This window comes from Psilocybe cubensis, chromosome 9, assembly GCF_017499595.1.
Source record: "Psilocybe cubensis strain MGC-MH-2018 chromosome 9, whole genome shotgun sequence".
In the NCBI taxonomy this organism is placed as follows: domain Eukaryota; kingdom Fungi; phylum Basidiomycota; class Agaricomycetes; order Agaricales; family Agrocybaceae; genus Psilocybe; species Psilocybe cubensis.
In genome coordinates, this window is record NC_063007.1 from 1,214,480 (window position 1) to 1,239,436 (window position 24,957).

The 24,957-nt window shown below is 45.4% G+C and overlaps 10 protein-coding genes across 10 annotated transcripts; 3 read left to right on the forward strand and 7 right to left on the reverse strand.

The window, feature by feature from the left end:
• Positions 1-187: 187 nt before the first annotated feature.
• On the reverse strand, positions 188-1,867 carry JR316_0009819 (uncharacterized protein; the record flags this gene model as incomplete). The annotated part of the gene is made up of 7 exons (XM_047895503.1): positions 188-259; positions 315-371; positions 445-550; positions 1,119-1,384; positions 1,437-1,584; positions 1,637-1,650; positions 1,709-1,867. 7 exons carry the CDS (start codon positions 1,865-1,867, stop codon positions 188-190), a joined length of 822 nt encoding a protein of 273 aa, XP_047745222.1.
• A 2,465-nt stretch (positions 1,868-4,332) lies between these two features.
• JR316_0009820 (uncharacterized protein) lies at positions 4,333-5,386 on the reverse strand (the record flags this gene model as incomplete). Its single annotated transcript, XM_047895504.1, has 3 exons — positions 4,333-4,641; positions 4,698-4,880; positions 4,937-5,386. 3 exons carry the CDS (start codon positions 5,384-5,386, stop codon positions 4,333-4,335), a joined length of 942 nt encoding a protein of 313 aa, XP_047745223.1.
• A 1,024-nt stretch (positions 5,387-6,410) lies between these two features.
• On the reverse strand, positions 6,411-7,602 carry JR316_0009821 (uncharacterized protein; the record flags this gene model as incomplete). The annotated part of the gene is made up of 5 exons (XM_047895505.1): positions 6,411-6,468; positions 6,536-6,752; positions 6,815-6,839; positions 6,903-7,079; positions 7,147-7,602. The coding sequence occupies 5 exons, from the start codon at positions 7,600-7,602 to the stop codon at positions 6,411-6,413; spliced, it is 933 nt and encodes a 310-aa protein (XP_047745224.1).
• A 1,108-nt stretch (positions 7,603-8,710) lies between these two features.
• Positions 8,711-9,624, reverse strand: JR316_0009822 (uncharacterized protein; the record flags this gene model as incomplete). Its single annotated transcript, XM_047895506.1, has 4 exons — positions 8,711-8,753; positions 8,888-8,941; positions 9,257-9,342; positions 9,532-9,624. The coding sequence occupies 4 exons, from the start codon at positions 9,622-9,624 to the stop codon at positions 8,711-8,713; spliced, it is 276 nt and encodes a 91-aa protein (XP_047745225.1).
• Positions 9,625-10,144: 520 nt separating this feature from the next.
• Positions 10,145-10,818, reverse strand: JR316_0009823 (40S ribosomal protein S26; the record flags this gene model as incomplete). The annotated part of the gene is made up of 4 exons (XM_047895507.1): positions 10,145-10,281; positions 10,342-10,407; positions 10,462-10,639; positions 10,816-10,818. The coding sequence occupies 4 exons, from the start codon at positions 10,816-10,818 to the stop codon at positions 10,145-10,147; spliced, it is 384 nt and encodes a 127-aa protein (XP_047745226.1).
• A 421-nt stretch (positions 10,819-11,239) lies between these two features.
• JR316_0009824 (uncharacterized protein) lies at positions 11,240-12,334 on the forward strand (the record flags this gene model as incomplete). Its single annotated transcript, XM_047895508.1, has 3 exons — positions 11,240-11,402; positions 11,458-11,585; positions 11,642-12,334. The coding sequence occupies 3 exons, from the start codon at positions 11,240-11,242 to the stop codon at positions 12,332-12,334; spliced, it is 984 nt and encodes a 327-aa protein (XP_047745227.1).
• Positions 12,335-12,956: 622 nt separating this feature from the next.
• Positions 12,957-13,655, reverse strand: JR316_0009825 (uncharacterized protein; the record flags this gene model as incomplete). The annotated part of the gene is made up of 2 exons (XM_047895509.1): positions 12,957-13,317; positions 13,369-13,655. 2 exons carry the CDS (start codon positions 13,653-13,655, stop codon positions 12,957-12,959), a joined length of 648 nt encoding a protein of 215 aa, XP_047745228.1.
• Positions 13,656-16,634: 2,979 nt separating this feature from the next.
• Positions 16,635-16,929, forward strand: JR316_0009826 (Paired amphipathic helix protein pst1; the record flags this gene model as incomplete). Its single annotated transcript, XM_047895510.1, has 2 exons — positions 16,635-16,774; positions 16,836-16,929. The coding sequence occupies 2 exons, from the start codon at positions 16,635-16,637 to the stop codon at positions 16,927-16,929; spliced, it is 234 nt and encodes a 77-aa protein (XP_047745229.1).
• Positions 16,930-17,794: 865 nt separating this feature from the next.
• On the reverse strand, positions 17,795-18,473 carry JR316_0009827 (Paired amphipathic helix protein Sin3-like 2; the record flags this gene model as incomplete). The annotated part of the gene is made up of 3 exons (XM_047895511.1): positions 17,795-17,899; positions 17,966-18,239; positions 18,304-18,473. The coding sequence occupies 3 exons, from the start codon at positions 18,471-18,473 to the stop codon at positions 17,795-17,797; spliced, it is 549 nt and encodes a 182-aa protein (XP_047745230.1).
• Positions 18,474-19,690: 1,217 nt separating this feature from the next.
• Positions 19,691-24,129, forward strand: JR316_0009828 (Transcriptional regulatory protein SIN3; the record flags this gene model as incomplete). Its single annotated transcript, XM_047895512.1, has 12 exons — positions 19,691-20,034; positions 20,089-20,345; positions 20,401-20,594; positions 20,679-20,996; positions 21,065-21,547; positions 21,615-22,856; positions 22,917-23,135; positions 23,199-23,252; positions 23,305-23,463; positions 23,526-23,639; positions 23,699-23,754; positions 23,817-24,129. The coding sequence occupies 12 exons, from the start codon at positions 19,691-19,693 to the stop codon at positions 24,127-24,129; spliced, it is 3,753 nt and encodes a 1,250-aa protein (XP_047745231.1).
• Positions 24,130-24,957: the final 828 nt, after the last annotated feature.

Here is a 24,957-nt window from a genome sequence, read left to right on the forward strand (position 1 = left end):
GCTCCCTGCGGCTTTTTAAGATCTAGACTATGAAGCACGACATCATGTAACCAACCGCATTATATTTGAAGACACATGATCTCCTAGTACATTCAAGTAGCGCTAAACTAGTAATTCAATAGATGAAAGGGTGAACAAATAGTTATGTATGATAAAAATAGTTGAAGAATACTGGCAAATAATACAATTAAACGGCGGCGGCCTCTTCTTCGGATATGCGGTACACGCCTAGATTGGCGGGCTTCAGCTTTGTTTTGTCCTTTGAAGAGAACGTGGTTATATATGTGAAACCAAAATAGAGTGATAAAATTTACCATATAGAGACTTGCGTCACCACTAATTCGCTGACGAGGGTGTACCATCTCAAATGGCTAGTAGTGGAATTTAGGGGGAATGCGTTGTTACTGAGGGGATATTTACAGCAATTTTGATAGTTTCACACACCTGGTCATGGGAGAAAACGGTGTTGCTATCTTGACCGGTCGTCTTTGCCCTTGCGAACAGGTCGTTCTGAAGAATCTCTTGTCGCATTTCATTCCTAGCGTTGAGCCTATTTAACGATTTAGTTGGTAAAGAAGTCCTTTCCAAGATGCCTGGACGTACGCGGATAAAAGGCTGTTCGAGTAAACTAAGTGGTCATCAGTTTACATTGGATGGCACTAGAGCAGATGAGAATAATCGAAGCTTACGTTTTGCAACAAATGTATAGACAGCCAGCCAGACGGCTAAGCAATAGTGATTAGCAGGATATCACTTCAAAATAGAATCCTTCTTCTCACTGTTATTAGGCATGGCTTGAAGCTAGAGTAGAGAAACATCATTGATTGAACTATCAGAATTGATGAGGTATTGTCCAACTTACACATATTACAAGTGCAACAGATGCCACACTGAGAGGGTGATGTTAACACCAAATCGATAACATCGTTCATAAATATGCAAATCTTGCCTTGTAAGGAGACCGGATCCTAAGCATATATCTCAATATAATTTGATTAGATACGCGGGGATGTGACTTACGAATCGTATAAGCAACTAGACGATTAATCAATCCGGATATCCTGTAGCAATTATTTCGGGTCAATACTTTCCAGAGACAATTAATGAGATTAACGTACCGCTCCATGGCTTTCCCCCTCTTCCTCGACAAATAGTACATCATAGAGCCAGCAATTATGATGTCGACTGCGGCGCCCACGACAAAGGTCGTTGTGATGAGCCAGCCATATGTGTCTCGATATTCCTCGAAGCTTCTTGCTGTAACGCCGGTAACTGTGAGGTAAATGGTTGCAATAAAGCGAACAGTAGAGACTCCTGTGCAGGCAGCGCCGATGTACTTGTAAGATCCAGGAAAGAGCTTCGATAAACGGATAGCGAAGAAAGCCTAGATTAAAATTGAGGGCTTGTTGAATGCAAGAGTGTATGTGAAACATTACCTGTGCAAGAAGAGTAACCGCCCCGCCGAAAACAACTACAGCCCCTATAGCTTCAAATTTGACGAGTTTCTCTGGTTCTCCGTACAATGTTATCGTAGAATGATAAACTTCATAACTGATGCCCAGTGTATGAGCAGCTTCCAAAAACCTTCACGAGATGCTGTTAGTCTAACGAAGTAGAAGTTGCCGTAAGTTTGTACCAGATAGAAGCAACCTATTCCAATGACAGAATTTGGTTAAATCCAATATAACGACACAGTAAAGTAACACACCAATGCCTTATTAACCCATCCATCTTCTTTATACATAGCATAATAGTTATATGTTTGAACAGACACCACGCCGAAAAGAAAGACACCAATTAGCGAGCCAATCTGTAAGACGCCAATGGTGGGGTTGAGGTCGACATGGATGTAAGTGAACGAGGACATCTTCGATGGGCTCAGCCACAGATCGAAAAGGGGGATGAGGTTCTCGAATGAGGCAGCTCCTGAAAACAGTGATGATTTGCTTTATAAAAAGGAGACAACCAACAGGATATAAACCAATGCCATAACGTGCGGAGATTTGAATATTCTCGCAAGTGAAAATATTGTCATCTCCGGCGATATGTGCAGGTAGACTGGAGTAACGAAATCATAAATGAGCGGGCAATGAACCTAAAAAGAGAAGATAGTACACATCAACATCCTTCATCACCGACAGAGTGGCCGTACGACATACGTCAGACACCAGCAGACACCTTCCGCTCGCTCAACCTCACCGACAATGAGACATCAATGTTCGCGCTCTCGCCAGATATCTTCGATGGCCTTATAGATCCTTGAAATTTCGACCAGAGTTAGCCTGTAAAATGGCAACTGGAATATTCATAGTTCACCTATGGTTCTAACCCATGCGCATTTATCGCGGGTTTCGATAGACGTTGCAATAGGAATTGATTTGGTTGACACACGCTTGCGCCACCAGTGGCCTCAAAGCGGGAGGTTTTTTTATAGTATACGCCGTACCAGAGTTATTACCGGAACGCATGAGAGGCCATAGAACGGGATGAAACCAGGATATGAGACTGAAAGACATAAAGGATCCAACGGTTCATGGGGAGGTTTAAGATGTGAAGAAGAGACACGATGGAAGAGGACGAAAGAGACTTGCAGGCACCTCCGTCAGTTGAGCAGGCAAGAAATGACCGTGACCGTACAAGAAAAGCCTCACGTGCGGAGTCTTGGACGTGCCTAGATTTCGTGGTCGTAATGTTCCTGATATGGAAGTTGAGCGGCTAAATAATGCCGGGTTATTAATATCCTCAGTGCTCAAGTGGTGTGGACGATGATAGATTTAAAGGCAGCTTTCATCCGTATTGCTATGTGTCCACGCGGTATTTCAGGCACAGCCGTGTTCCATCCACCCAACTTATTGAATCAGCGTTGACTAGATGCTCGCCGACTTTGGGCCAACTTAGTAATGGCAGAAACATGACCTCAAGACTAGTACTACCAAACTAACTTTCGAACATCGTATATGGTTTGAACGGTTACAAGAGATAACGACATTACTTGCAGCAATACTTCATCAACATTGGCTGTAGGAACGTCTGCGATCATAGTGTGGCATTTGATATATTTCACCCATAGTAACGTACCCTGCTATTGCAGGTCTATCTAAGATTTGAAATAGCTCATGTCATAATGACACTCTCACTTCATAAACATTGTAAGAGAGAGAATATAATACAGCAACTAAGACCATACAGGCATTAGTCTGTCTGGATAGATACTATCCATTGAGACGGGGTTATCTCAAGGCAGACTGAACTGGTATTCACGTTCACCAGTTACATGGCACCCTCATACCGACAAATCAATCAACGCAAAGGAAGAAACGCCTCTTCATGTAAGTAGACAGTGTATGGCATAGTCTGAGTATGCAAGTGTCATGTACAGCTTAATCAAAACCATAATATCGTTATCGTGCTGGGCTTTGGTAGCTGTGTACAGCTGATGTGTTGCAACTCCAAACAGGAAATTTCTGGCTGGATGATTCGGATATAATTTCTGGATGAAATAAATGGTTTCCTCTGCCACATATGACTCAGAAATCTAACTACAAAGATAGACCTTTTTTCACGCTAGGGTTTAACTCAGCCTGTGGAGTAAGAACTGGCTGCTGGCCAGTCGATGATTTATATTCATGCACTACGCTAGCCGTAAATAGTGATTGGGCTTTCGGTAATAATAGTACAAGATACTGTGTAGTGGTTCTATCCACTGGAGTTTATATGATAAAAAAACCGAGCCGTCAGATTGAGTCCATTCCCTTGATTACATGATTTGTTGGGTAAAAGATTGAATCGGGTCACCGAGACCTTTAGCGCCGACCGCAGAAGCGGGGCGTTAACGCCATATGGAAAATATGAAAGATGATAAATGAAGAGGATCATACCACTCAGCGGAGAGTGCTCTACGACTGGAAACAGTAGCAGAAAGTCGTGAAGGTTACAAACCATGGATCTGACGTGCTTGAGAATATGTCACTGAAGTATGAAACAGGGATTGTACAATGAGAATCTGTATATGGGCTATATAAATAGTTTATGAGTAAAAGAGGGTGGAAAGCTACATAAGAATTAAGTGTGGCAAGATGTTAAGGATAGAACAGAGCGTAATCTCCAGGTACGCAAACGTATGCAAAGGAAAAATGAAACTAGGTGTAGAGCTTGTGATAATGGTAATGCTGAGTTAAAAGAGAGTGCAGGTTACCTTGTCAAATTTATTTTGAGCCAAGGTTAAACAGGTGAAACCCTGGACCTAAATGCTTCCCCGGAAGGTGCGGTGTCGCTGAAGTCATATACGTCAGATTTCGTGCCAAAATAATGAAAAAAATAGAGGATCGACACTTACTCGGCGCTGGTATTACCCAAAAGCACCTCCAACTGTCTTCTTTTATCGAGTAGTATATTTTGTAACTCGTCTCCAACCTCATGGCCGTGGTCCAATTCGAAGGCTTGACATTCTCTAATAAAGTGGTCAAGTTCTTTAACTTTGGCTTTTGAATTTTCTGGTTCATTTGAACCTCGCGATCGAGCCAGGTACGACGCCACAATCGTAGAAAGTCCGCCTTTATAAATAATGTAGATCAATGTTTTCTGTGGCTTTTTCCAAATAGAGGGGTAGAAGTTACCTAATATAGTGGTTTGTATGGCAGCCTGTTGTAGTAGATTTAGCTGAGTGCATACAAGACCGGAAAATAATGGAGACTCACAGATCTTCCGGAAGTAGCCACAGCTGATAACCCAGTTGTCAACGACCCCAGCAAAACCTGCAGACCTATAGCAATGTTTAAAGCGTATCCGGTTCGTCTCGCTTTTCGCGCATATTTATCTCTTTCTTCTTGTGCAATCCTTAGGGTAGGCCCCAATCTAGCACTTATATTCGCTTGTCGGTGCTAATGAGAAGCTTGGATTACTTCTTTCAGTGAATAAATATAAAGTAAACACTCACTTTGCTTTCTACCGATGGAACGATATAATCTACCATGGAGCGTGGGTTGTAAGAGAAGACTCCAGTATCGCCAGTTCGTTGCCGTCCTGTCCGAGGACGAGCCTCAGACGGATAACGTGCGGGAGAGATGGTTTGAGGAAGAATAGGTCCAAAACTGGAGTTTCGTAATAGCACTGGCACGGCGGGGAGATTCTCGTCATCTTCAAACTTCTCCATGCTCGAGTTTTGGTGTCTTTCAGGCAAAGGCGGCAAGCTGTCGTGGTTGGAAGATGGTATACGCGAGCTATATCGTCGAGGACTGCCTTCTCTTGAGCGACTGAACACATCGCCTTCACGCGATTGAGTGCGACCAGGCTCTGTCCGAGGCAGGGCGTCGTTTAGCGCTGCACTGGAAGGCGCGTTTTCGACTGCGTGAACGGTGCTGGTAGCAGGGGCGCGTTCCGAGGACATGACTTTGAGGAATTACAACAGGATGATTGACTCTCGTAGTGGCAGTGTACCAACAGTGTACAGGAGACGCAACCACGACCATAACACATCGGCATTTTTTGAGCGAAATTCCATGGAAAACATTAGGGAGAGTCAAAAATAGCCTGAAAATGACTATGGCAATTTTTTGTGTCTTGGCGAAGTCAAATGTATCGGGGTTTAAATTGAGTGTCAAACTGATTCAAAACCATCATTCTGTTGGAAACATAAATAGAGGAAATGTAACGTAGGAATCAGGTTTTTATCAGTACGTTGCTCAGAATTGTGAATGGTGGCATTAATACCCAATGACTTTGCGAAGGGTGAAGGTGTGGGCGATATATTTGAACTCCGCGTAACTCTTGTAACGAAAATAGGCCGCGTTTTGTCGTGGCCATGGCTCCATGTGCAACTAGGTTGTTGCCAAGAGAAGTATTTGTCGAATAGGGGAAAAAACCAACAGGTGCCCGCGATGATTGAAGCTTGATTTCGAGAGTGTACTAATGAAAACGAGGGCCAGGCGAGATGAATGGGCCAGAGTTTACTAAGAATGCAATGCATGAGAGTCAACAGCTGAAAGTAGCACTTGATATTATAATCACAACTTGACCACTTTGGCATCCGGGGGTACATATTATTGGTTGAGAATCAAAGTTCCTCGTGCAAATGGCAAATTAGTTGTAAGGGGAGGTATTTGACGAAATATAAACAACAAATTCAGGATGAAATACGGCCAATTGGCCATGCATTGTTCGCATTGCTCTCCAACAATACAAAATAACCAGTGCGTAATAACCACGCGTACAAGATACGACTCGAACAACATGACGGTCAAAACCAAGTCAAAACTAAAGTGAAGTGGGTTCAAAGGAATGTTAATGCTAACATGTTTGGTTGGATGGCAATGAAAACTCGAAAATCGGGTGACGGTCATTAACAGAGAAATACAGTAAAAAAACAGAAAAGAAGCTTAGGGGTTTGCACAAGAAACATGGCTAATGTCGCTTTAAACAGGCGGCACTTTAGACGATCTGTTCGAATCGTTATTAGGTATCACCTCCGTTCTATCAAAAGGTTTGGTTAGAACCAAAAAAACATACGTCATTTGTTACGGAACAATATTCAACTCACCCGCTGCTTGTATTTCCCAAAAGCACCTCCAACTGTTTCCTCTTTTCGATTAATATATGATCCAAATCGTTACCGACAACATGGCCGTGGTCCATTTCAAAAGCCCTGCACTCGCGAATAAAGTGTTCGAGGTCTTTGACTTTAGCATTGGATTGTTCCGGTTCGTTTGTTCCCCTCGACCGCGCCAGATAGGATGCAACCACAGTTGAAAGACCGCCTTTGGAGAGGTGGTGTGGTAAGTAACTATTGGGTAAAATTTAATATTAAAAGGGAATTTACCGAGAATTGTTGTCTGTATTGCTGCCTATAGAAAAAATGAATTTCAGATCAAGGCAATAACAACAAGACCAAATGAAAAAGTACTTACAGATCTTCCAGATGTCGCAGCCGCAGAAAGACCAGTAGTCAGAGACCCTAGAAGAACCTGTAAACCAATCGCCGCATTCAGAGCATAACCAGTCCATTTTGCTTTGAGGGCAAATTTATCCCGCTCTTGCATGGCAATTTCGATAGTCGGCGCCAAACGGTGCGCAATATTAGCTGGCTGTTCAAATCCCAGACAAAGTGATATTTGAGCTCGGATACCGGTGTTCGGGAAATGCTACACGTACTTTTTGTTCTGTCATATAGTCCATCATGCTGCGCGGAGGGTGATAGGAAACACGACCTGTTTCTCCAGTTCGTTGTCGTGCCAAACGAGGGCGCATCTCGGCGCTAGGATATCGAACAGGAGGTGGGATCATTGGTCCCTGGGTTGAGTGACGCGTCACGACAGGAACTCCATGCAGATGCGTGTCTTCGTCGTCATACCTCTCCAGGTTGGGGATGCGTGGCGTCTCAGGTGGCAGAGTAATGTGGTTCTGGTCACTACTGGCACCCGAATGATTGCGTGAGGCGTACTGGCGTGGGCTACCATTTCTTGACCCAGCAAATGGGTCACTGGCGGGGTCTCGATTTTGCTGTTGAACGGGGTCTAACAAAGATTGTGGAATTTCAGCCGTTTCCGGTAAGGGGACGTTCTCGATGACTGGTGTGATAGCAGGAACAGGCACCCGCTCAGAGGCCATCCTTCACAACAAATGCCTTGGGGTACTGTAGGGCAGATAGTCAAGGGTCAGTGTTCGAAGCAAGGAAGTAAACTTGGTCACAACGAATAGTCTGTATTTGAACAAAGGTGTATGTCTCCGAAGTGACGGCGTACACATTCGATTCATCATTCTATTCCACCGGAATGGATTGTTCTCCGTTTGTATTTCTATATCGCAGTTGCAGATGTTAGGTAAGGCCTCCTCTAAGACGCGAAAATAAACATGAAGCTTCCTGAGAACCTGTAATCTGGTTCCCACATTATCAAAGTCACCGGGAATAACAACGTTAATTTCAGGCACATTGCCTTTTTTGCGAGTCGCCGTTTTGATGGACCGGGTATGTTCACAGGAAGCAACAGATGCCAGCAGTCATCTGCTAAACTCAGAACACTGTAAAACAATTCAGATTAATAGCCAACGGTTGGGTTAAATCAGAGCAAAAAAAAAGGCAATACCTTGGATACATGACCCTGTAACCGATCGAGAACTATGGTGTGGATCATCGCAAAGCGAAGTACTAATCCGCACACAGTTAAACCGCTACGTTACCTTACTAGAGTCTGACGCGGTGCCTGCAATGCCAGAAGCTTCCCTTCCTTTACCAAACGCTTTAGTTAAACGAGATATCTAATGGCACGCGGAGCCCGAAAAGTCTGTGCTCACCGCGCATATATGTATAAAGAGAGAATTCAATTTGAACTTTGAAATCACCTTTTCATGCTTGCCAGAGGTGTTTTGCTTCTTAAACTAAAGCGAATAGTCGTCAAGACATGAAATAAAACCAAATACAAAAAATAGCTCACCAAATCCACAAAATGCTGACAGGCCAATTTTCGGGATACTCTGCACTGACACGTAACACATGAGAGTGGAGATCTACGAATGAGCTAGACTTCGGCAAGGGCTATTTAAGTTTGGGAGTCGCACGTATGTTGTAGAAAGTTCAATATGATTAAATCACGGTGACAAAACGTGATATCAGAAAACTGTGATGCTATGTTGGGACGCTCCCAATGGCCATGAAGTACTTATGTAGAATAGACCGAGAACAGGGAAGTGCAATATCATCCCTTCACCCTTGCCATCTTTAGTCGACAGGTTGATAGGTTTCCGGTGGCAACTCCAAATTTCTGAAGAAAATAACATCAACATAACAAGGCAGGGAAAAGGGGTTATAGAAAGGTAGAAAACATAATCAAATTCGTACAGGAGTTCGGATTGAACCGATGTGGGCGTGAGTTGGAATATGGGATATGATACTCACCTCCGAGGATAGCCACGCTTCCTTTGCTCTCCACCTCCGCCTTTCTGGTTTCCCCTTGGTTCCCAAGAATAAAACGAGTAAATACTCGAAAAAATCCAACTGAAGTAAGCAAAATGATGTAAAGCCAAGCGGATCAACTGATAAGTATACCAGGTATCGAAAACACAAATCGGAACCGCACTTGGGCGAATTAAACGGGATCCGAAAAGGATTAACAACTTTTGGCCATGTCCTGATATTCGAGGGAAAAAAGAGTACAGGGTATAGAAAAGTGGGAGAAAGGGACAGCTTCCAAATGAGATGATCATTGACTAGACATGCAATGCGTCACCAAGATTAAGTGTATAGTACGAAAGATAGACCGCGCACCTTGTCATGTTCGTGTCGAACGTCGCCGTTTCCTCTAAAGCCTTACGTTTGGATAGGTTTGTGTGGTGTTGAGTATAGTGTGATGCCTATAACCGATCCAACGACAACATCAATGAGAGGCACACGTCCGGATTTTTCATTGAAGACCAGTCTCTGAGCATTATCGTTACGGTCAAAGACAGTGACGAAAATAACAGAAGCATGCGGCACTTGGATGTGATATCCTTTGAAACAAACATGCACAAATAACATCAGTGTATATTTAAGTCAATCACCGTGCTCTTCTTTTCTTTACGACGCTTTGCCCCCCTTCCAGACGCCAACTTGAGCGAGGTCGGGTCTTCCTTTTTTACGACGTCGGAGAGCATCTTCGTGGACTTCGCTTTCGCTAGCAACACTAGCCTTGATTCTCAAGGCGATGATGGATTTCTAGATAGTAGTGCAAGTCACAATCTTTTCACATATCTATATTTCGTCCCCCAATACAATTTATTCAGCAAATCGTGCGGCTGCCTGCCTACCACTCTTCAATAGCTTTCTTGGATAATAGCTTTTCACTGAGTGCTACATGAGTGTTTAGTAATAGTGACGCTTGAACGCAAAACACATTTTTCGATCCCACTATCATTTTATATATCTTCGAACTCCCGAAGCCAATTTACATCGCATTTCACATGTAAAATCAGATCGAAGTTAACAGAGACATAGTATACAGCTGAGCGTGGTGGGAAGTTTTTGGATAAACTTTGCCAAGGGACTGTCGTCTGAAGCTTAGCGCTTCATAAAAATGCTTTACCATTTTGAAGGCTTCGGTGTCAAGGCTTATGAACCAATGATATGTGATACATGTGTGCCAGAAAGTGATGATATTGAAAAAGAGGTGCAAGTTTAGGCCTTTGTAGCGGTGGCGGCCTTGGCATCCTCAGCAGCAGCAACAGCAGGGTTGACCTTCTTGCCATCCTTCCAGCGGACACGGGGGGGAGGGGCACGGTTGCGACGTCCCTCGCGCGAGCGCACACGGACGACTAAGGAACGTGTTAATTTTAAAAGCTCCAAGGTACATATACGGAAGGAGTTGGACTAACCATGCGAGTGGATAGCGCATGAGACGCAGTATGCGATTTTGATGTACAATTTGGGGATGGCGTATTCTACACCAATTATTGTCAGATAAATGGAATAGAAACACAATGATAACGACTCACCAGTGTAGACGCTGGCCTCGCTGATATCTCGAACAGCGGCGCTCTCAACCATGTTCCTCACAGTGAACCTCTTGATGGCCTTATCCTTTGCGACACAGCGCGAGCAGTTGGAGCATCGCATGAAGGTGACATGGCCACGTCCCTTCTTGTTGCGGCCGCCATTTCTTCTTTTCTTGGTCTAAAGAAGGTGCATAAGCGTTCATTCCAGGAACCCGACCAAGGCCCAAACGACATCCAATATTCGAATCATGCATCCATCGCGAATCCACCTCAAAATTGTTCCAGAGCAGCACAAGAAACACGAATATGATGCAGCGAATGGGTCCAGCGTGAATCGGCGTTGAAAAAACTCACCATTTTGAGCGTCGGTGTCGAGTGGCGATGTGTTGGACGACGTCTACGATCCCTGGATGGGCTTGATGATTCGGAAGCAAATATTCCCACAATCCGGCCGGCATCTCCGGCACACTTGTTTCTGCCCGCCCAACGGGCCGTGGCCATGGCTTCTATTTTTAAATTGGTCGTCACCATCGTCCTTTTGTTCTTTGTTGAACAATGGCACCAACCTTTTGTTCATTCTCGGCCACACATGGCTGCCCTGAATATCTTTTGTTCATCGCCGTATAAAGCTAGCATGCTATTATTCTTGCTTCCTTACGCCAAGTTTTTTTTTCTTTCCTCCCCCTTCACTTAGCTTGTCGAGCCAGGCGCTCACTCTTCACAGCATTTCTTTCGAATAGTAGACTATATTCTTGACACTTCACGCCTGCTCATAACCATGCACTTCTCTCTTTACGTTGCTCTTGCTATCTTCTCGTCGACCTTTGTGCAGGCTGCTCCCACTGCAGCCCTCGACGCTGCCACCCTCCTTAAAAACGGACAGGATGCCCAGAAACTGAATGCTCAATTCAAAAATGCCACTGCTCCAACCAGCTGTGACGGTGCGTCTAACATTTTGGCGCATTTCTCTGGTATCTAACGTATTATTTCATGCAGGAGACCAAACCACATGCATCGGCAATGCAATTGCCAAATGCACCAATGGAAAGTTTGACACTTCCGGTGGGACTTGCTCAAAGTCTGAAAGCTGCTTCGCCATTCCTAGCATTAAAACAAACGGGACTGTAGGCTCAACTCATTCTGAGATATTCCCAATCTTATTGATCTGTAAACTTTTCAGGCTCTGATCTGCACCAGCGAAAAGAGTGCTCAATCTCTAATTAATGCTTCCGGTGCCACTGGAGACGTTACAGGAGCTGGCTCAACTGGGACGCCATCATCCACTTCTTCAACATCTGCACCCTCCCCGACAGCCACATCAACTGGTGACGGAGATGACTGCGACCCCGAGGGTGGTGATGATAACGAGGGCGGTGATGACGACGACTGTGATTCAGACGGCGGTGACACCACCCAAGGAGGCAGCGAAGATGACGGAGATTGTGATGAGACCTCTTCCGCCCCAATCCCTGCTTCCAGCACTTCTGCCTCTATCCCTGCATCGAGCGCTCCTGTCGAGCGCGTTACCGTCACCGTTACCGTATCCGCAACACCCCTCCCTCCGACTACGCAGACTATCTCCCCAAGCCAAGCCTCTGAAATTATTTCCAGTGCTACCGCTACCGCGAGCCCTTCGTCTGCGCCGTCGACCTCGTCTTTCTCTGTTGGCACAACCATCCTTTTGACCATTGGAGGAACCCAGACGCCCACTACATCCATTGCTACTTCGGCGCCGGCTTCGTCTGCCTCTGGCCTTGTAATCGACCTCGGTGGAATCGGCGGAAGCTCTTCCACTGCCGCACCTGCAATTACCTCTCCACCTGCCAGTGGAAGCTCAGACGGAGGTTATGGTGGAGGTTACGGAGGCTACTAGTCAATGTTTCATTCACGTCATCATTAACGACATCAAGATCTGCTGGACATTTATTTCATCTGTAACGACCTCACATCTGCATTGAATTGGACTCCTTGTATTTTAGCATGCCCTATGTAGCTGTAGAATGTAATACCAGCTTTTATATTCAATTTTGCGCTCTTTTTTACTACTTTTGGACTGCGAAGCTTTGTCATTGGTAACCCTTAGATTGCAGAACTCACCTTTTCTCCAGTGCATTGCGATTTGAATGTCGTCGCGATTATTTGAGTCGACCAATCGTCCGGCAATGTCGTGACTCGCAGTCGTTCATACTTTTGAATCATGCATCATATCAACGGACCTAGAATACATTCGTCAAAATAAACCAATATTCAAATGAAGCCGGTGGGGATCTAGTAAATCTTTTCCGAGTCGAAAAGTCGATCAGCTACCGTACGTATAACACAGCAGTCCTTCATTCTATAACTTGTTAGTTAAAATGCTTCTTAAAGGCCTCGCTCTTGGATGAGTTTCAATCACTTCCAACCCTTCTCCTGATTGGTTATGGATGCATGTCTGTGAACGAGGTTACAAACATTAAATGGTGTATATTCCTCAACTTGAATCTACTCACCAGTTTTCATAGTTGGTCCAATACTCCGTGCTTCAGCATACTCAACAAAACCTCCAAGTCAAAAACATGCTTTTCTTCTTTTCCTTCGACCGTCACGGGGCCCCAGCCTTTCTTATCAAATAGAATAGCTGAAGCCTCCCACGTCCTATTGCCATCTTTGAACAAGAATTTTTGGCCAATAATGCTCGTTGGGTCCTCTTTGTAAGAAGAAATTTTGTTGGACAGGTCTTTATTAGAATCAATGATTGAAACTGAATGCGGGGCTCGATTCGTAGATCTAAAATCAAGGGATGGAAGAGGACCAGCTGGAAAAGAAATTATTGGCTCGAAACGCGGTGTTTGCGATACCGACGAGGAACTAGGAGGACTATCTTTGTTTCAGCACCATTTACCAGAGTGCCTTTAAGTGAATACGTACTCAGATGGAGAAAATCCACCGACATCATCGGTATCGCTCTCGGCAGCTTGGGCGCCTATTTGTCTCCCCGATGACCATCCTGAGTTCGGTAGGGCATCTTCTGCGGAACCCCATCCAGAGCGTTGACCATATTTAGTAATGGAAGTTCTTTCTGCATGAATCTGACCAACACTTGCGACACTACCCGAGGTTGGCCAGCCCATTGACCGTGCAACTTTCAATTTGTCCTTGAGTAATAGGTCGTCGAACCCAGCTAACTGATCCGACCCAAACACATGTTTGTTCATCGTCTTTCTGTTTGACGAAGAAACACACTCCCAGTGCCTCTGGCTACTGTTTCGATACCAAATGAGATCTCCGTTCCGAATATCATTTTTGCCTTATTCAAGAACATCAACCTTGATTCCAGTGGCCCATGGCTTACGCCTTCATAATGCTAAGTGCTCACATTTTTTACCTGTTTATTAGTGTCAGCAATCATACATAATAAATGCATTTGCCGCAAAGAAATGCCATGGCACCCACGGTTACACGTCGCCTCCGAGTTTGCGTAACCCACGCGAAATATTGCATCAGACATTGGATAGAATTTCAACTTGAAGAGTGGTGAATAGACTAGTCTGAGGTATGGTGCGTATATATACTTGCTATAACTTGATGAACACTGGGCGTATGACTGCGATGATGGTCGATTCTACGACAAGCTTGTAAAGGCCCGGAAGCATGTCTCTACGACTCGCCTCTTCCATGAGGACAATATTGGGTTCTCTCGGCACAGTGGCGAGCCGCTTAGTCAGAGTTAGGTGCTAAGTCGTCGACAGCCGACCGAACTTCGATACACTTGCAAGAGAAGTTCAACAACCTTCACTGACAGTGATAAACCATATCGAAGAGAGTAAGGAAACCAGAGATATTTATGATGGTTTCCAGAGAAAGACGCAAAATTTTTTTTTTATTTTTATGGTGCGGAAGCGTAAAGTAGCAGAAGGCTTGTCATACATTGCAAGACTTATGAAAGATCAGCGTCTATCTCGATGATATATTCTTCGACCTTCTGCTAAGTGAGCTCAAGATCTACTCTACCGGTAATTACTAGATGCTAGATGCGTCGACGATGCACAACCAAAAATAGAACCAAGTAGGACAATGTGCTATTTTTGGATTTCTTTTGTGAGCATACAGAGTTTGATTTGTCATGGTAACCTGGATTCTCCCTTAATACATCAGGCCAAAAGGTACAACTTATTCTCCTGCAATTCTCTATCATATTTAACTACTTTTCCACCTCGAAACTCGCTGATGTGTGAAGTGATGACATTCGTTTTGAGCTAAGTATCAAAATGAGGAATCTGGTAATTGTCATCGATACGTCAAACAAAAACAGAGAAGGAAATGACAGAAATACGCCTTAGCTTGTGCATCCCAAAAATTTACACGTCACATACTTGTATACTTACAGCCATTACTTAAACATGTACAGGGTCGAGCAATACTTTGCACCTATCCTTTGAATCGAGTCATAGTTCGATTTGTACTATTCGATCGATGGCATCAGTCACGTGAAGTGATCTTGTCCCAAATTGAGGAAGATAAGATGCTGATCCTGTCTTTTATCTCCGGTCCTCACCGGCGATGTACATGCATATTTTCTAATGGTTATGGGTCTCCGCAATATTTCAAGGCAGTCCATGATGTATCCCCTTGACAAAGTGTTAGTATATAGAAATACAACCTATTGTAACTCTCGAACTTGCTCTAATCTTCGTGTAAGAGCTGGATAGGCAAATTACACCACAAACTATCAAACAGATTTTGAAGAAAGAATGAATTCAATTCATTGATTGACATCACGCCCCAGCACTTCCGAATGTTAAAGAAACAGATTTCTTCGTCTAAGATCGATTTTCTTAATATGTAGCTTTTTACTAATTAAAAAGTGATGCCAGCAGCCAAAGCGTTAGTCAGTAAGAGTACTACTACATTCGTAAGTATAATCATCCTGTACGGACTTTAAATTGGACTTTGGCACTGCCTGGCAAGTAAGTCTATGCCTGTCTTGCAGGCTTACAACAGTGTGTTACACATTGGTTAAAAATTGGTTAAAAATTCTATGTGTTAAAGCCCCGGCGAGATAACGGAGACTGGCCACCAAGTCCTCCATTTGGGCGTGGGAATTATCCAAACGCGGATATGTGCCTGAATCGAATAGTACAAATCGAACGTTTCCTCGTCCGAAGATTCAAAGGAGGAAACGTTCGATTTGTACTATTCGATTCAGGCACATATCCGCGTTTGGATAATTCCCACGCCCAAATGGAGGACTTGGTGGCCAGTCTCCGTTATCTCGCCGGGGCTTTAACACATAGAATTTTTAACCAATTTTTAACCAATGTGTAACACACTGTTGTAAGCCTGCAAGACAGGCATAGACTTACTTGCCAGGCAGTGCCAAAGTCCAATTTAAAGTCCGTACAGGATGATTATACTTACGAATGTAGTAGTACTCTTACTGACTAACGCTTTGGCTGCTGGCATCACTTTTTAATTAGTAAAAAGCTACATATTAAGAAAATCGATCTTAGACGAAGAAATCTGTTTCTTTAACATTCGGAAGTGCTGGGGCGTGATGTCAATCAATGAATTGAATTCATTCTTTCTTCAAAATCTGTTTGATAGTTTGTGGTGTAATTTGCCTATCCAGCTCTTACACGAAGATTAGAGCAAGTTCGAGAGTTACAATAGGTTGTATTTCTATATACTAACACTTTGTCAAGGGGATACATCATGGACTGCCTTGAAATATTGCGGAGACCCATAACCATTAGAAAATATGCATGTACATCGCCGGTGAGGACCGGAGATAAAAGACAGGATCAGCATCTTATCTTCCTCAATTTGGGACAAGATCACTTCACGTGACTGATGCCATCGATCGAATAGTACAAATCGAACTATGACTCTCTTCGGACCGAGTCATTATCTGCCAAACAAGAAAGGAATAGTCCAGGCGACTCGCTTCCGAAAGACAAAAAGACGAGTCAGCTCAATGGTGCGCGCCCATGTATAAATACTTAGGAAAACTTCAGGAAAAGACATCTCTGTAAACAATACTTTGAGCCTTGAGGTTCGAGTTAAACATAGATCGTCTCGCATACATCAAGATTTGTTTCAAGTTTTCGTTCGGCATTCTCGACGTTCAAAGATCAAGTTACTTCATCATTTACAAGACCTGAAAACGATTTATTATTACAGAATAAGCAAAGACCATGTCGTCCAAGACTCAAAACTCAGCAACTGACATTGAAAATGCACTGACCTTCCTCAATGTCGCGAAGGCAGAACTGCAAGACCAGCCAGAAATCTACGATAAATTTATAAAGCTAATGAAGACGTTTCACCAGAATCAGTGAGTGACTCGCAATAGCAGGCCCTCTGGCCGTTGCCTGCAACTAAAAAAATGTACCCAGGATTAGCGCGGAGGAAGTCACTCAGAGTGTCAGGGACCTATTTACAGGGTACCCATCCCTCATCGAGGGATTCGGGCAATTCTTGCCAAACTAACCTAGCAGTTGCGAACGTAAACAGAATGTTCAATGCCAAAAAAAGTTTGACCAACATGGTCGTCCTGTGACAAGCTAATTGTGCTGTACTGACATGTGATAATTCTGTCCGGTTAGAGCAGATACTGGACAATAAACCTGCAGTCTCACTTTATTTAAAATTTGAGAGCTGTCTCTTTCAGCGAGACAGCTCGCAGTTCCTTGAATGGTCAGAATATACGGTTAGAAACGAGTCCCTGTTTGAGCCGGAATTAGGTGGGAATATCAGTCCCCAACTTGAAGGAGTCAGCCGTGTAGCCGGGCTCTGGGAATCCCAATGAATACTCCCCATCTCAGGAAGACTCGGACATTTGGAGTGGGTGTAGTCGGTGGGAATACGCGCTGAACGGCCGGTTGTTTTAGGGTGTTTTCAGCTACTGGAAGCTTCGCGGTAACTCGCTGGCACGTATTCCACTTGGAGCATTGTCGAGGTAAACATGGAGCTTGCTCGCTAGTGGCAGCAGAGTACGGTACAAAGAACCAAAGTAACACTCTCGGGAGCCTATTCGTCATAATAGTGTCTCTGTCGAGTGAAATTCAACTAGTAATGCAAGATGGAAAAAATGTTATCAAGTACAGATGAAAGTAAGTAGTAGCATTAACGTTGAGACTTGTGAACGTAAGCGATGAAATAGTAGAACAAAGAGAAGGAAAGTGGACTCTCCGAAGTAGAAAACAAGTGTTACATTAGGAATTACGAATAACAGCGAAGAACCAAGGAGACTGATGAAAGGTAAAAAACAAAAAGGGACAAATTTTCACACTGGGTACCGAAGAACGAGAGGTGAATGTGCCGCTGATGATAGTGGGCATTAGGAACACGTCAGCTACGCCAACATGGGGTCTCCATCGCTCCCTATGATGTAGAGAAGACTATCAAGAAGGTCTGCTTGATTGGTTAACAAGGAAGTGAGCTTCCTCGTCGTGGTTTCCTAAAGTGTAAGATGGGTAGATGGATGTTAGCCGAACACAAAACTAGAGAGGAACAACACCCAGACCTGGTCTACTTCACGATGATAGTGGGCAGACAGAATGGAGAACATATCGTCGTAAACATTCTGCCCACAACGGCTCAGGACTTTCTCTGTGAGTCTGATGGTGCGGTACATGGTATCGAGCTTCTGTATTGTTGACGCTCTTGCATCGTTTCGTGTGGAAGTGCTGGCATCCATAGTGACACCTTCTGGAAGGAAGACATTGAATCGTTGGATAAGATCGCTATGTCCTTTTAGCATCTCGCGGATTCGTTTCAAAAGTATGTCGGTTGAAAATCTGGGGGTGTAGATTAGTAATGAATTCTGTCCAGGACGATGAGGATTGGACGTCGTAGGCGCACTCATTTTGATTCCACTGCCTCAGAGTCGACAGAAACTCATCATAGATCGCAGGCTGGTCGCTGAAGGCTCGTTTAACAGCGTCGAGATACGCGTTATAGTCGTCGCGGGCGACTGAACTGTGGTTCAAGCCACCGACGGTAGCTTTCGGTTTCCGACCATGGGGTTCCATGGGCATAGCTTGTGGAGTATACTAAGGAAAGGGGAGGAATTTTAGCTTGCAGAGGCGAATATGCCTACCAGGCCTATATGCTGTTCCGGTAATTGTAGTTCTAAGAGGGTCGCGCGAGAGGGGCGTCAATCGATTAACTTTATCTAGTCGGGCCGTAGACGATACGTGGGCAACTAAAAATAGACGGATTCGGTGCGCATGCCGATGTCCTACCGCATATTTCCGTGCTGCTTCTTCGGTTATTTATCCGATAAATAAGCACTGCACACCCGGTAGAGAGTATGAAGCCTACTGGATGAAAGTCAAGGGGTCCAACCAAGGTCGCTGGAGCTAGTGTTCTGCAGACCGAATCGTAGTGGGGTCTTGCTGAGTGAGATATTTTTATTTTTATGCAGTGGCAATCAGGCTGATAAAAGTGGATTGGTAACTCCGAGACAGAGGCTTAGTGCCATTTACAATTCAAGTTCATCATGTATCACATACATTTTATAAACACGTTCAGATTCAATCTAACTCCAGATAGTTTATACACTTTGCAGTGCTTGTGTACTAGTTTGCATTGCAATCACCCCACTCTATTTTAATCTGTTGGGAGATTCAGGCTGCCGAGGTTGGAACTTGGTGGGGAGTTATAACTTGTATAAACCATGTTCAAGTTTCGCTATATAATCAAGCGCCCATGACAGGAATGGTTACTAAGGAAGAATATTTGCATATATTCGTATTGGCGAACAGAAATCCAACCATCTTGCATCCCTCTGCATTTCTGCGATGCACGGACACTCACGGCATGAATTAAGCCCTTTAAGAATAGGGCATTTGTAACCTGACTTTAGAGCACTCGAAATAAGCTTAGAAAGTGGATTGTGCACCCTTCCATAAGGAGTGATTGTATGTTTGCTGAGTGCAGGGTGTGATCTGTGCGATTTTTACTTATACTGCCTTGGGCCTGAAACATCAATACGGAGCAAACGAAAGGTAGACCTGGCATTTGAGCGAGCGGAATGATTTACTTAACTTATGGAAGTGGCTACTGGATGCTGTACTTTCCTGCAGAATACTGCCTAGAGTCGCTAATGGCGGCAGAGTAAGGGAGAACGCGTAGCCCCTATGAAGGGGTAGGCGGGCCGAGACATACACGTGATGAATGATCGGTGCACAGACCTGGCCTGTGTTTTCATCAGAGGACCGTCACACCTGGCAGGACTACGCCGACAATGGATCCAGACAGCAGCATGCCCATCGATTCTCCCGTCCCTGCTGTGCCTGTAACCCTGCCACCTCTCTCCGAGCTTGCTCCAGAGCCTGTAGAGCGGATAGTAACGCCCTTGGACCCGAAACCTGCGCAGTCTCTCGACACTCACCTCCCTCCAGTAGCAACCACTTCGCAGCGATCTCGCAGGGGTTCCCCGATGGACCCTCAGAGTTATTCCAACATTGACCGTCCCCTCAATGTCACCGACGCCCTGTCCTATTTGGATGCCGTCAAAATTCAGTTTCAGGACCAACCAGACGTCTATAACCACTTCCTTGACATCATGAAGGAATTCAAAAACGAACAGTCCGTCTTCTTTTGTCACGCTTGACGCCGTGCTTTATTCTGACCTCGTTGCAGAATTGATACCCCGGGCGTAATAAAGCGTGTATCTCATCTTTTCAATGGCCACCCTATGCTTATCCAGGGCTTCAATACTTTCTTACCTGTTGGCTACCGCATCGAATGTTCAAAAGACCCATATGATCCTGGCTACATCACTGTTACAACGCCGAGCGGAACGACAATCCAAACCACGGGTAGCGGCTCAGGGAGACTATCGTGGTCAACCGCTCCTGCTGCACCAGTTCCTCGTCATGAGCTCGCTCCTGGTTTCAGTAGGCTTCCAGTTGTCAGCTCTTTCGTCCGCATCTAACCGTAGCGCGATTTCAGATACGCCTGGTGAACATAATGCTCCTATGCCCGTGGCGTCACCGGATCCGAGAACGTATGGAATGGATGGACAGGCCATCGAACCAGCGGTGCAGTACGTCCAGAAGATCAAACAGCGGTGTGACCCGGAGACCTATCGCCAATTCCTGGACATCCTTTCGCGGTATCACCACAAACCAGACACCATTGATGAGGTTCGTCGTCATTCCCATTTGTCCCGGATGTTCGCATAATCACCATGCTACCTATCTTTGTACCCTTACAATCGGCACCTTTAGGAGGAAGTCTCCAAGCAGATTGCACGTCTATTCAAGGATGCCCCCGACCTCCGGGCAGATTTCCGTGTCTTTATGCCTGATCGAAGCCAACAGCTCATGGAAGACACAGCCACGACCTCTCTCTCACATGCACGTGACAGGGAGAAAACCCGCCGGACAGGGAAACTCGACTCTGTTGTGGGTTCAATGAGCAATCACCACAGTACCAGCAACGCACCTGTTGCCCTCCCTCAGAAACGGAAACGAAAGCCGGCAGAGAAGGAGCGTGAAAGGGAGAAGGAGCCTACGCCCGTCAAGACTGTGGCACCCCCAGCCAAGGTACTGTCTTTCCTACCCTTTGTTCACAGCCAACAGGACCGAGTCTTATCATGATTTTTGGTGATCAGAAAGCAAAACATGGCTCTTCAACGCAAGATGTTTTGCCTACGTCCTACCCCACTCCAAAACCCATCGCATCTGCACCTTCCTCTCCTCGTCGCTCATCCCACCAAGTGTTGCCTCCCCAAGAGGTTGCCCCACGAGCGCCTCCGGTCCACGACAAAACCTTATTCTTTGATCGTGTCAAACGTGCCTTGGATAACCGAGACCTTTACAACGAATTCCTCAAATTGGCCAACTTGTTCGCTCATGACTATATCGATACTGCCCGCCTTGTGAAAGAAAGCAGGAACTTCCTGGGAAATACCGAGCTGTACACACAGTTTAGGGAAATACTTGGATGGGACGATAAGAAAGAGCGAGAACATTTTTTGTCCGAGCAGCATACCCAAAGTAATTGGGCTAAACCTGCTATCGCTGGGCTCCCGGAGAGGCCAGGTAGAATTGACTTAGGCGAGAAGTATGGGAGCTACAGGAGGGTGTCTGCCACGGTACGGTACACTCCCTTTCATTGATTTTTGATGTGCTTATATCTTCTCTTCCTTTTTCCTTTTCCAGGATGCGAACGTGCCCTGTTCTGGACGAGATGACATGTGTCGCTCTGTCCTCAACGACGAGTGGGTGTCGCATCCAACTTGGACCAGTGAAGACTCCGGATTCATTTCACAGCGAAAGAACATCTACGAAGAGGCGCTTCACCGAAGCGAAGAGGAGCGACACGAATACGACTTCCACATCGAAGCCATCGTCCGCACCATTGCGATGCTCGAACCTATCAACAACAAAATTGCCCAGATGAACCCAGATGACCGGGCGTCGTTCAAGCTAAAACCCAACCTCAATGGCACATGGAAGGCCATTCACCAGCGTGTGATAAAGAAGATCTATGGGCGTGAGGCGGGGCTTGATGTCATCGCGGCGATGCAGGAGACGCCTGCGGCTGCTATTCCAGTCGTGCTGCAGCGGCTGAAGCAAAAGGAAGAAGAGTGGAAGCGCGCGCAGCGGGAGTGGAACAAGGTCTGGCGTGATGTTGATGCGCGCAATTACGCCAAGAGTCTGGATTGCCAGGCGGTTATGTGGAAGGTGTCCGACAAGAAAGCCATCACCGTCAAGGCGTTTGTGAATCAGGTCGAGACTGCGCGGGAGGAGCAGCACGCTAAGCGTGCTGCGCTCATTGACCCACTATTTGCTCGCACTCGTCCGCGCTATCAACTTTCCTTTGAGATTGATGTGGATGAGGGAATTTTACAGGATGTCGTCAAGCTCACTTTTTCGTACCTTGACCGAACACAGGGCCAACTGTCGGCGGTTGAGCGGAAGCGAATCGAGAACTTTATGCGGGTGTTTGTCCCCCTGTTTTTCGTGATTGGTTCTGTGGAGTTCAATGCAGGCCTGGTTCACCAGGAGACGGTTGTGGAGAGCGACGTAGAGGTGGGCAACAACGGGGTGCCCAGCGACGGTGAGGACGTGGGTGAAGGCCCGTCGTCAACACCTCCGCCCCAGGCCCCCGTTGCGAAGGGACGAAACGGACGCAAGCACACTGCAAATGTGTCGTCTGGGGGCGATCTGCGCAAGAAATTGCTCAAGAGCGAACAGGCGAAGATGACTAACCGCAAGACGCGGGGCGGCCCGTCTCCAGCCGTATCCCGGTTCGCTTCTCCCGCCGTCTTAGACGATGAGCGTGGGGTGGGCGGCGAGGCGATGTTCGTATTCCCTCCTGGTGCGGGCAAGCGGTCCTCCAAGTTTAATAACGTGTTCTTCACCAATACCTCATTCTATGCCTTGATGAGGTTAATCGAGGTAAGTCCTATTCCGTGATTTCTTTGCTTGGCTACTTGCTCACATAGTTTTTTTTATAAGCTTTTATATGCGCGATTGAAGGTGTTCAAGGGCATTGCCGCTGAGCTTGCTTCAAAGGACGAGTCATCGTCGAAGGGAAAGGCTAATGCGAACAATGCAGCAACAAAGGATAACAAGCACCACTACGAAATCTTGCTTGGACAGTGTGAGGCCTTATTCACAAACGAGCTTGAGCAACACGTGTTTGAGGATCAGACAAGGGCTGTCTTTGGATACAAGGTGATTTCCAATTATCATTTTTTTCTCCAGAACTTGGACGATTGACATTTTCTGTCTGACCAGGAGGCTTATAAGATCTTCACCGTCGATAAGGTCGTCAGTGCAATTATCAAGCAGGTAAATGAATGCTTTGAATATGTTATGAACGTAACCTGATATACATTACCAGGTCCAATCGATCATCTCGGACCCCAAGAGCCAAGAATTGCTTGAGCTTCTCAAGCGTGAGAGGTCGTTGAACTCACCCACAACTCAAGACAGAATCAACTACCGTCATCAAGCGGAAAATATTTTAGGACCCGATGAAAATGTTTTCCGCATCGACTGGGTATGCTTTTTATTAATAAACCTCGGATTACGGCGTCTAACACATTTTATCTGCTTTTCAAGCTATCTGAAAGCAAAACGATGACGATACAGCTTATTGGGAAGGATGACTCCATGTTTGACGATTCCGAGGCGCTGACAGGGAGGTGGCAGTCCTATGTTGATGCTTTCGTCTCGGTACGATTTTTCCCGTGGCGCAAAATAGTTTCATCAGCGCTGATACCTTTGAATCTTAGGGAGATACGACTGAAGGGGTTCTACAAAGTCGCGTCAAGAAACCGTACCTGCGAAGGTAATTACAATTCCCTAACAACAATTTACTTGGACCACGACTGACACAAAATGTTTGTACAGGAATCTCCCTTCTGCCGTGAAAGAGACCGTACCCGATGTTTCTTCACAAGACGGTTTAGAGATAAAAGTCTGCTTACGGACTTACAGATTGTTCTATGGCTCCCATACAGAGGATATCATGTGGAAGTATCGGAGTAAGGATGAGGTAGAGAGGAATTCCGTGCAGTTGGCAGCTAGGAACGCCTTACGGAGGAAGTGGTTAGCCAATCTCAATTCCTCGAAAACAGATAGCGCAATTGTGGCTCCTGGTTCGAGCCCGAGTGAAGACGTTGCACTGCCGGTGGCAACGACTGAGACGACGACGACGTCATAACACAGCGTGTCTTGGATTAGTCGGCTCTGGCTTGACACAAAGATCTCTATTTATTTCTTTTTTTTCTTTCCTTCTCTCTATTTCTTTTTGCATACGACTGCGTCCTGATCTTTATTTCCTTTGCTTTCGATCATTCATTCTCATCCTATTTGTTGTACCATGTATTTTATGTATCTTCTTAATTCCAATAATGTCGAGTGGCTCCAAAGCTATATATTTGAAGTCTCGCGGCAGTCAGTGCATTTGTGCCGCAAATATCGAGTTCTGGTTTCAATCTACCACAGCTAATTCTTTCTTATTTCACTCCATATTCGTTCTGACAGCGGTAAGACGAATTGACGAAAATAAGATCGACAAACTTTCCAACTTTAATTTGCTCATATAGTGGGTGTGTCACATTGATTGATTGGTCGGACTTGCAGATGCATTGATTCCATTTAAACTGACGGCTCATTGGTATCGTCCTGGGTCCATGTTTAATGGGATCGGCTATCCAGCCGGGTGAAAAATTCTGAGTTTGTCGGCTACACAAATGACACCTGGAGAGACGCCCATCACTCGCGATTGAGACAAGAGTAAGAACAATTCGTTCGGACAATCTTATCATGAACACAACTGAATACCTAGTGGCCAAAAATGAGAGTTGGAGAACTGGGGACGAGTAGATTTGGCGCTAACTTTGAGACCAAATCCAATTTATTTCAGGCATCATGTGCTGGGAAGTCGCATCGAGAGCAAAATCCGGTCAATCGAAACGACGGGTTGGGACTAGTTAGATTTTCTCACTGTGGTGCTCTCCAGTCGGATAAATAGGCAGGGAATTCGTCT